At 36.0% G+C, this 11473-nt stretch overlaps 1 protein-coding gene across 1 annotated transcript; it reads right to left on the bottom strand.

Annotated features, from left to right (window-relative positions):
* Positions 1-428: 428 nt before the first annotated feature.
* On the bottom strand, positions 429-1832 carry LOC149165537 (E3 ubiquitin-protein ligase RING1-like). Its single transcript, XM_089432319.1, has one exon. The coding sequence runs from the start codon at positions 1571-1573 to the stop codon at positions 566-568; it is 1008 nt and encodes a 335-aa protein (XP_089288445.1). The 5' UTR covers positions 1574-1832; the 3' UTR covers positions 429-565.
* Positions 1833-11473: the final 9641 nt, after the last annotated feature.

Below are 11473 nucleotides of genomic sequence, written 5' to 3'. Positions count from 1 at the left end.
CACTTAACACTTAAATTGCAGCCTAAAATAATCAGAAAGAAAAATTCTAAAAATTCTGAAAGATAACAAAAGTCTGGATTCGGATACATTAAGAAAAGAACGAACTCCTAAAACTAAATAAATAAATCAACGGATTGCTGCGCAGATTTCCTGAACTCATGTAGTTGTCCTTTTTATTCCTGTGAAAATTATTACTTCTTATATATATAAAATTATTCGGATTAATTAAGAAAAAAACAAGATCCTAAAAATAAATAAATCAATCAACGGATTGTTGCGCAGATTTCTTGAACTCATGTAGTTGTCCTTTATATTCCTGTGAAAATTTTGTCCTTATTCCTGTGAAAATTATTACTTCTGATAAATAAAATAATGGCACTAAATAACATTGTCGGAAACAATGCGAATAATTCTTTCACAAAAAAGAATAAAATAATAACATGGCAGTTGAATTTCAAAGATGTAATAAGCCCTTACGAAATATATGCAGGGGAAAGTTCAGTCCACAAAAACTAGATCAAAGATTTCTATGATGAAAACTATTTACAGTGAGGCCTCGAAATATCTAATCCAAAGACGGCTCACCAACCGGAGCCCCTTCTTGCCCGTTCTGCCCATCCCTTTCACGTCTCGACAAAAACAGGGACCTGATAAGTGGCCAGGGAAGTGCCAGAGAAAATTCACCTCTCATCTCACTGCCAGCCTGGCCATTCTCTCCGCCCTCCGAATCTGACGTGTTCGCCTGTCTGTCAGACCCGTCCCTTCTGTTCTCCTCTGACGCATTGGCCTCCCCTCTGTTCTCCTCTGACGAATTGGCCTCCTCCGCCTGCCGTTTCTCCGCGTCATCATCCTCGTCATCGACCGGCATCTGGTACCGGCACACGGGGCACGAGCTGTGCAGCTTCAACCACGGCTGAATGCAATCGGAATGGAACATATGCTTACATGGCATCTGACGTGCCTCGCTTCCCAGTTCAAACTCCTCCAAACAAACAGCACATTGCGACAAGTCACAGCTCAGGTGCTCCTCGGAAATTTTCACGGCAGGCATGGCCTCAACGGCAGATCTCGAAGCCGGCGGTGTGCCGTAATGGTTCGCATCGTTCTCTGCCAAGCGTTGGATCAGCCAGTCAAGCCCCGATCCCATGAAATAGTCACCGAAGGCCTCAGGCATGGGCACAAAAAAGCCCCCTTCCTCATCCTCTTCATGCTGCAGAGCAAAGGGGTTCATTACAAGAACTGTTTCACTACCTCCTGATACTCGATTCCTGGCCACAGTACCGCCCAGGGGTTGCAGAAAGTGAAGAATCGGTGACCTTCCAACCACAAACATTGCAGGCCTCCTGCCCTGGGGCTCCCGAGCAGCTTCCTCATTTAATTCGGTAAAGATCCTTTCCCTTGGGGTCGACTCAGAGCCACCAGACCGGGACTGAGCTTCTTGAGTCCGTCCACCTTCGATTTCTTCAACAAACCCTTCATTGCATCTAGGGCAACAGACCTCTTCTCCAATTACATTGCGAATTGTTTCCTTGCATATGTGGCACCAGTATTCAGAGCCCACGATGGCTGCCATTTTCAAATTCCTAGCAAAAGAAAGAAAATGCTCTGCAACTCTTTACCCTAGCACAGCAAAGGAAAACGCCCTATAATTCTTCTTCAAATCTGGCCACGAATCGGCAGCTGGAGAGTGAAAATTCAAGAAATTCAGTAGCAGAGGAGATGAATTCACGGGTCTCTAATGTGATTGTGAATGAAGCCAGAGAACTGGTTATTTGTACAACAGTAAAGAGCGGTGCGGGAACTTCCTAGAAACATCTGGAAACCGAAGTTTGTAGAAGAAGTGAAGAAAATGAATAATATCGGGGTAGGCGGAAGGTGTGGTGGAAAGCAGAAAAAGGAACCATACCCCCGGAAGGTGTGGGGGAAAGCGGAAAAAGGAACTAACGGTTAGCCACCGTGGAAGTTTCGTGAATGATAGAGCATTCCGCGTTTTTTTAGAGATCCGCGTCATGTAAGAATCTATTCACACGTGTATGGAAATCATATCTCCGGCGCTTTCAACGAATTGATTCATTAACTGATACGTACGAAAAAGTTGATGTCGCGTAACTTGTTTGCCACTCATTTCTTGACACGTACGAAAGACAGGCACCAGGAAATGTCGCGGAACTGGCCTCACGCTGAGTGGGCATACGACAAACCCACTTCATCTCGAGGAAAATTCACTCTTAAATTTATCCGTAATTTTGTCGGAGTTCTAAATTTGGTTGAAAGTTATGTTTTTCCAATTACTGAATATTTAGATTTTCACATAATAAAAAACAGAATACGGAAGAATTTTTCTAATTTTTCTAATTAAAAACAATAGTCAAAACCCACTTCATCTAAATGAAAATTCATTTTCAAATTTAGCAGAAATTTTGTCAGAGTTTTAAATTTGGTTGAAATTTTGTTATATGTTATATTTTTTAAAATAATAATAAAAAATAGAATCTCGAGAAATTTGACCTAATTGAAAAAAATAGTCAAAAGCCACTTGATTTGGAGGAAAATTCACTTCTAAATTTACCCCAAATTTTGTCCGAGTTTTAAATTTGGTTGAAATTTGGTTATAGGCTATTAGTTTAGGATTTTCACGATTTTAAAATAAAAATAAAACACAGAATATAGAAAATTATTTCATTAAAAAATAATAATTATTGAGTTTGTTTATTTATTAATTTATTTTTGCTGGTATATCATGTATACATATGTATTATTAGTAAATGGTATACAGTGTAATTAGCACTTGCACCATATGTTATAAAGGAAACGCAGTAACTATTAGTAAATGGTATATAGTGTAATTAGCACTTGCACCATATGTTATAAAGGAAACGCAATAACTATTAGTAAATGGTATACAGTGTAACTAGCAATTGCACCATATGTTGTAAGGGAAACACAGTGACCATAAGACAATAGCATAGGAAACAATAACATAGAAAATCCAACAACTACATGAGATATTGTGATAAATAAATAAGAACAATGTTAATTGAATGTTTTAGAACAATATGAATCATAACTTTTTTAACTAAATTCTCAATTTTCTTTTAAAGTCACCAGCAACAGAGTAAGACTTGTTAGATACTCACTGATTAGTCTTTGACATGTAAGATATCACAAGTTCAATTTATAGGTAAATGAAAATTATGTGTTGAAAAATAAAAAGAAAACTCTCAAATTGAATTATACTATGACCAAGTGTTTTTTGAGCCTTTTCCTAATGCAAATCGAACTCTTACATTCCCGCCTCTTACAAGTCATTTGCCCTTATGAGTTTTTCAACATTAATTTGATGCAACATTGAAATATTGAGAAAACATAGAGAGAAATCTACCTTGGTTACTTCCATATGTAGTTGAAATGATCAATCAGTACTCATGAATGTGATTCCTAAAAATCCATTAATAAACAAAATTATGATCGCAAGATTTGGAATGCATGGGGATGGAATGAAAGGTCTCACACTTTTCTATGAAATTGAATGAGAAGGCATGAACCCAAATCATGGGACCTTCATTGGCATCGTTTTTGCATGCAACCATGCAGGCCTAGTGGAAGGGGACTAGTTGCATTTTAATAGAATGAGAAGGCATTATTGCGTAGCACCCATAGTCGATCATTAAGCATGCATTATTGATCTGCTTGGGCGTGTTGGGCAGCTTAATGAGGCATTCAATCTGATTGAAGCAATTCCATTAAAGCCGAAGATTGGTGTATTTAGGGCTTTGCTTGGTGAATGCATAATTCAATATAATGTAGAGATAGGAGAATGGGCCACAAATCAACTTTTTGATTTAGAACCTGAAAATGTAGGATATTATGTACTAATACCGAATTTATATGTAGATGTTGGAAGATGGTATGGAGTAACAAAGATTAGAACTCAAAGACAGGGGACTAAAAAAGTGGGCAGGACGCAGTTGGATAGAGGTGAAAAACAAATTCCATGCATTATGCGCAGGAGACAAATCACATTTGCATGCAACAAAAGTCTATGCAATGCCAGAAAGGTTGGCTGAGGAGATGAAGAAATTTGGTCATTTCCCCAATACAAGTTTTGTGCTTCATTATGTTTACGGAAGTAGATAAAGTATACATATTTGTGGTAAGAAGGCAAGAAGGTATACAAATATAAAATATACTCTTGTTCAAGCTTGTTATGAGTTTGTGAAACAAAGCATGTTGACCTTACATTCAAAATATTTTTTCTATGTAGGTTGCTTGTTCATTTCAATAATTTGTGATTTCAAAAGAAAAGTGTTTGATGTCATCATTACATTCTTTAACTCATCAAATCTTGTAGGAGCTTCATCAAGATGCCTGGAGACCTCAATTGATTATTTTGGAAGGGCTAAAAAGGACATATTAGCAAGAGTCACTCTTTTGCAAATCATTAATCAGAAGCAATAGACACACAACCTTCTACAAACCCTTACCCATTTGATGCCCTAATTAAGTGGATTATATCAAATTACCGATAACTCTTTGGTTGCATATTCATTTACATAATTTTCAATTTTAGATGAAAAGTGATTAAAGAGTTGTATTTTCAACCCATGACAGGGCTTCCTTAAGACATTTGAAGACTCAACATCATGGTATTCTCAGAATGGGAATCACCATGAAACTTTGAATGCCTTTTATCAGATGAAACTTGCAGGTGTGAAATTGGACTCTGCACCCTTGTGAGCATTATTCATGTATGTCCTAGCTCAGAGGATCTTCAACACAACAAGAGAATTCATGATTTTGTAGTTCGCAATGGATTGAAGTATTGGGTAATGCACTTGTAGACTTTCATATAAATAAGTGTAGAGACAACACTTGTAATTCTACATTCACATTCATATACATGGAAAAGTCTATGAGGCTCAAATAGTCACAATATTTTTACCTTGTTGGTATACAAATCAAATCTCTCTTGCAACCCCACCCTAGATGACCACTAACCCAAGATTAATAATTAACCTAGTGGCTTCCCTTTGTCTTTCCTCCTCCCCCCACTTTGGTCCCAATTGCCTTTGTAAATAAAGTGGTGATTTCACTCCCTTCCTCCCTCCTCATGTTGAGGGCAGGGCCATTTGTGTGGTGGTGTGTTACTTTACTCTAACCGCTACTCTACAACAAAAAATCATATTTTACTATCAAAAATTTAGAACAAAACAAAATATCTTTTTAAAGAAAACATAGCTTCCATCATAAGTGGAAGTACAAAATGATTAAATGAAGTGAAACAAAACAATATGTGACGACTTAAGTTTTACAAGGTAGATATAAAAGATTGATGGCTTGCATGGGTTTGAAGCTATGGAACTTCTTTTGCATGTTCATAATAGAAATTCGTAAGCCCCAAGAAAATGTGTTTCTTGTCTATTATTTGTAAATATTGACAAGTTATGTGAACTAGGAGTTGCTTGAAGAAAGGGACAAACCAATATACAAAGAACTTAGAGCCTGAGCGAAATATGCACAAGACAACAATTGAATTTCCACTCAGACCATGAACGCTACAAAACCATAAATCATGTGTGTCACTTGAATACTATTATTTGAGCAGATTGCTCCCATCAAATATATTTCAGCAAAAGACAACACATATGAAATATGCGAGGAAAAATTATGAAATAGGAAAATACATTCCTAGACTCACTGATATAGTAAAAGGTCTTAAAAACATAACTAGAAATGATGACATAAAGCCACAACATAATTTTTTTCAGAACCTATACATGATATATTAGGCATACTTTGAACGTGTATACTAAGGAAATGAAGGTCCTTTGCTAGTGATGGTTGTGCAATAAGTCGAAGAGTGAGAGTAAGTTGCAAATTATAACTCTCTTCAGTTTATCGTGCCCAATTCTTCTCAGCATCAACACTCTTCCTGGTATCATCATATTTCCATTCTTATTCAAAAAATACGTTGAGGAAGGCAAAATTAATGACATTTAGAGATAAGATGGGATAGTAATTAGTAAAGAGAAATCCCAAGAATAGAGACTTCCAGCAAAGCTGCTTCCACTTGACCCCCATTGTTGTTTTGTGGATGACATATGCATAATTAGCACTCCCACTTCAGTTCCTATCACCAGGCCATGCATTAAACCTATGAAGATTGTACTCACCAAGGATATTCACATGGTCCACAGGCGAAACTCTTTACATATCTCTGTGAGCGTCATTGACGCACAAAATGCTAAGTGGATCATTCGATCTCATGAGAATTTTTTCATCAGTCAATGATACTCTTGGGGGATAGAACATAGATAAATGACATTATATAAACAAATAATCCCAAAAAAACTCTAACATATAGCACTAATTAATGCTTCTTTGATAACTATTGAAAGACAAAAAATTATCAACAAAATGCAAGGACCATGCTACAAAAATTGTTTATGTGTTTCTCTTATAATTGTTGACTCACCTTTGTGTTATTTCCTTCATAAAATATTCAAAAGATCACATTTCTCTTTACCACTAATCTCCTTTGTGTCTTCCATGTTCTTGTTTAAATCAAACATATTATGCTTAAGAAAATCTAACACATGCAATGCAGTTGAAAATAATGTAGATATCACTCAACAACATTTAAACTATTTTATCTTGAAAGTCAAGCAAGTGTGATCCATAAACACCACAATGAAAATACTGTTTTTTACATTGAAAGACCTCACTTTGGTTTTAAAATAATGCCCCCAATATTTATATAACCTATTGTCTATCTGATTGGTAAAAACATGAAAGAGTTATGCAACGTCACATCGTGAATATGAAATGTGGTATATTATTTGTATATACAACATAATTTAGTGCATTTTAGGGCTCACAAGACATTTAGAGTGAATATCAAGTCAAGCACATTTAATCTAAACTCATAATATATAAAAGGTCTCTCGAGAGATTCACATTCATGACTAACTAAGAAGACACTCCAAATGCACAAAACATCAAGAGAAGCCCAAATAGCAATGACCTTCGCCAAATAAAAAAGACAAGATAAACAGGGTTTGCCTTTTCTAAAATAAAAAAAACAAAATGTCAACATTTAAAGAAATTTCTCCAAAGAAAGATGAACAAAGATAAATTTGCAAATCATGGGAGACTTGACTTCCTATCAGTGTGAATATATCAATCACTTTTATGTGCCCCCTGGTTGATTGAACTTGTGGCAACAATCCCTTAGTCCTTGCTAATACAAAATTGGTTTCCCATTAGGAGCTGATGGAATTGAGTCTAGAAACAACTAATACATATCAACCTTGCATGGTGTCGAGAAGATTAGAGGATAAACACTAGCGTTAACAAGCCTTTCTTTATCTGACTGAATCCAGTAAGGGAGTGTTTTGGGACATCTCCAACTTCACCAAGTTACAAATTCTGTAAAGTAACAAGTTCCTATTATAGGAATTTGTTATTTCGATAGATTTCAAAAATTTATAAGTTCCTTGATAATTCTATTCAGTTGGAAAATTTGTGGGAGGTAAGTAAAGTCAAATTTACTCATTTTCATTAGATTTCTAAAACATAAAATATATTAAAATATTCCAATTAATAACTTAATATGATAAGTTTACCCAATTTATTTAAATAAAAACGTGTAACACCAAAATCCAAAATCCCTAATTGTCATATCTTGCAACGTAATTTGTTATTTCGATAGATTTCAAAAGTTTATAAGTTCCTTGATAATTCTATTCATTTAGAAAATTTGTGGGAGGTAAGTAAAGTCAAATTTACCCAATTTATTCAAATAAAAATGTGTAACAACAAAGTCCAAAATCCCTAATTGTCATCTCTTGCAAGTGATACAAGCCATAGGTGGAAATGGAATCTATCTCCTCTTATATTCATTCCAACAACTGCAATGCGGTAAGTCAATCACAAAAGGAAGAATCAATAACAAATGTACTATGACCATTAAAATTTCCATGCCAAAACAATGTCCTTACCAAATGATGCAACCATTATTACGAATCAAACATTAATTTCAATCAAGCAGAGAAACATGTAAGCATAGTGTTCACACAACTAGAACTTTAACGAGGCCAGTGTAAGTCATTAAAGTATCTACATAGACAACTATAGAGTAAATGACAAGAATATCGACATGCAAATATACTTGTGGTGTTCATGTTGGTTCCGGTAGCTAAAGTTATGGAATGAAGGATACAAAATGATAATATAACAAAAAGATGCATTGCATCCATTGATCACTTGGGAGACGAGTCATAACAGTGACAAGAGAAACACAAATAATTTTTGTAGTATGGTCCTTGCATTTTGTTAATAATTTTTTGTCTGTCAATAGTTGTCAAAGAAGCATTAATTAGTGCTCTATGTTAGTGCATGGGAGGGGAGTTCTTCCCAGAGGGAAACACCTTACAATATAATAAGAAGATTTAGTACATTATTCACCAAAACTTAAAAATAATTTTTAATACAATGAGATTGCTAAATAATTTTTCCAATGCTCAAGTTTATATTTTTAAAATAATTTTTATGTTCAAAATTTATATTTAGCAATTACATCTCTTTATGAAGGGCATGTTTGTTTTTCTCATTTGATCGCTTTAATCAATGTATATGTTTTCTAATGGTCAACAATTCTTCCCATAGGGAAATGCGTAAAAATAAGTATTTAATATTTATATATTAAAATATGAAAAATCAAATTTTTATATATTAAAATAAGTGTAGTTTAATTAATAAATGAAATAGGTTTTTAAAAAAATTCCCAATACAATTTTAAGTATTATTGTAATTTTTTTGTTATTTAAAACATTTTTAAATATATAAATAAATTAAACACCCTAAAAAAATAAGTAAAAATTAAAATTTCATAAATTAAACAACTTAGATTTATATTTCTTTAAAATCTCAATTAAATTTTGAAAAAACAAAACCATTAAAATATAACAATTAAATTTAGAACCATTTTAAATCTATAATGCAAACCTCCACTCACCACCACTTTACAGATAAATATTTTATCCATGAATGTTGGTTTATTGCTCCCCAATTTGGTGACAACAAAAAGTTGTCTAGTCGTTGAGATCGGTCAATTTTCGATATTTTATTTATAAATTATGATATTTAATATTATTAATAAATTCAATTACATAGAAAGACATATTCCTTTATTAGAGTGATGATGTGGCAAATGAGACACGATCACTTCACAGTGATTGATGGAGAAGGCCATCACTCAGCGTCATTTGGCCATGGTGGTCCACATTTCATTCATCAAACCTAGTGATGCTTCTTCCTCATCATTGTAGCCCAGAGCCAAGCAAATCCATATGCCCAGACTAGACTCTTACACATCACAATCAAATAATAAATTCCTCAATCCAATCTGGCTTTATCACAAGCCAAATAGGACATAGATGCCCAGGGAATCGATCACAAGACCACCCATCATTAGACCACCGAATGCCCCTGTTCAAGTTATTGGTAAGGATGGAGGAACACAGTGTCCATCTTCCATACTTTCAGGCCCTTGACTTCCATTGTTGTAGTGGCGTTGTTGAACATAAACAATTTAGCAGCACCATTGAGAGCCTGTGTTGGATACACCCTAGAGGTTATGCACTGCTGCCCACCTTGAGCATAGCTCTTCATAATAGAATGGTTGACCTAAAAAAATCAAAACCAGATTGCCCCCATTTCATTCTCAAAATTCTTGGTTTCCCTGAAGAAAACTGGGAATTTTGTTTTTAAACATGGACTTACCAGTGATACGGATTTAAATAGGAATGCAACAAATTATGGATATAACCATAACTATAGAGATGCAACAAAAATAACACTGAAATATGCTTACAAACAGAATGGAAATAAGACTAGCTCGGGCGATGGTAACTTATCTTTGAGAAGAGATGTGGTGCTACATGCCTTTGAACTATGTTACAATGAGGCTTGAAGGCCTATTTATTATTGAGAAACAATGCGAAACCCTAAACATCCAAAAACCTAACCCTAGGAGATGAAACACCACACTATGAGCCCTATTGGGGTAAGTTGGTACATCAACTTCCCGAGGTCGTAACTTTGGCATGTGATCTTTGTTTGACGCACATGGTACTCGTTAGAAATATCTATCTGAGGACTACAACTGCTGATAGAAAAAATCGAGTCGGTAGCATGTGGATGCAAATTGTGGTTTTCCCAAAAAAAAGTCATTTAGAGCCTCAAAACAGCTCCAGAAATTTAGGACCCAAAAAACTACCAAAAATAGTAAATTGTGCTACAATTAAGGAAACTAAAAAACTGAAAGAAACAATGGTGGGGGTCCAAGTGGAATAGGCGGGTGGCCACCATTATCTACCTGGATCATTCCTCCACCCTTAGGAAGCAATGGTCCCCATTGCGTTGAGTTCCTCCATGAGATGAGAAACTTCTGAAGAACTTGGTCCTAGGTGAGTCACTTGCCCTGGTGAAGGAGTTGCCCTGCTTTGAAAACTCGATATAGTTGGATCCTTAACTATCAGGTGTTCTTGATCTGTGTGTCCATGATCTAATTAGTTGTAGCTTGTTCCATGTAGTCTAAATTTAACTCTGGGGGTTTGAGTTGTTTTGCAATGTTGGATGTGTCCAACAATGGTCCACATTGAACACTGGGTGCAAAGTAAGTAATGGTGGAATACTGAGCTCGAAGGCATTATCCCCAATTTCATTAGTGATGGTGTATGACCCATATTAGAGCGGGAAAAGCTTGCGGTGGAGCCCAGCGAGGCACTCCTTCTGTATATGTAGACAAACTTTGTCGCCCACCTTGAACTTGTGTGGCACTCGATGTTGATCATGTCGCTGCTTGTACTTAGCATTGACTTTTTCCAAGATGTCATGGACCTATTGAATGTGCTCAATGAAGTTATTTGCCTTGTTGGCTTCAGACTCGACATGAGTTGAATCTACCTGAGTAGTTGCAAATGGTATGGCCACATCAATGGGACATAGTGGCTGGAATCCCAACCCTACCTGAAAAGGGTTGTGGCCAGTCGAGCTGTGGAGAGCCCAGTTATAGTTGTGTTGGACATAGGGGAGGCTCTCATCCCATGTGTGTGGATGCATTGAGTTGTACATGTGTAGAATGTGTACAATCATCCTATTGATGACCTCTGTTTGGCTATCAATTTGGGGATGGAAAGTTGTGGACTTAGTGAGCTTTGTGTCCAACATCGACCAGAGACTAGACCAAAATGTACTGAGGAACCTTTTGTCCCAATTTGAGATGATAGACTGTGGGATCCCAAAGTGTACCCACACTCGTTCAAAGAAGAGTTTAGCAGTGGTTTCCATTGTGATATTCTTCTTGCAGGCCGCCATAATGGCCATCTTCGAGAATTTATCGAGGACCACAAAAGCACAGTTGTTTCCATGCTTAGTAGAAGGAAGGCTCAACATGTAATCCAGGGAGATG

This window comes from Pinus tabuliformis, chromosome 5_1 (assembly GCF_031772625.1).
Source record: "Pinus tabuliformis cultivar Carrire ecotype Pingquan chromosome 5_1, CPIR1, whole genome shotgun sequence".
NCBI classification, from domain to species: domain Eukaryota; kingdom Viridiplantae; phylum Streptophyta; class Pinopsida; order Pinales; family Pinaceae; genus Pinus; species Pinus tabuliformis.
The sequence above is the reverse complement of the archived record's forward strand: the minus strand, read 5'-3'. Positions and strand labels throughout refer to the sequence as shown.

Bases quoted from the DNA above. Each gene is read 5' to 3' on its own strand.
- LOC149165537 (XM_089432319.1), bottom strand. From the start codon at position 1,573: ATGGCAGCCATCGTGGGCTCTGAATACTGGTGCCACATATGCAAGGAA.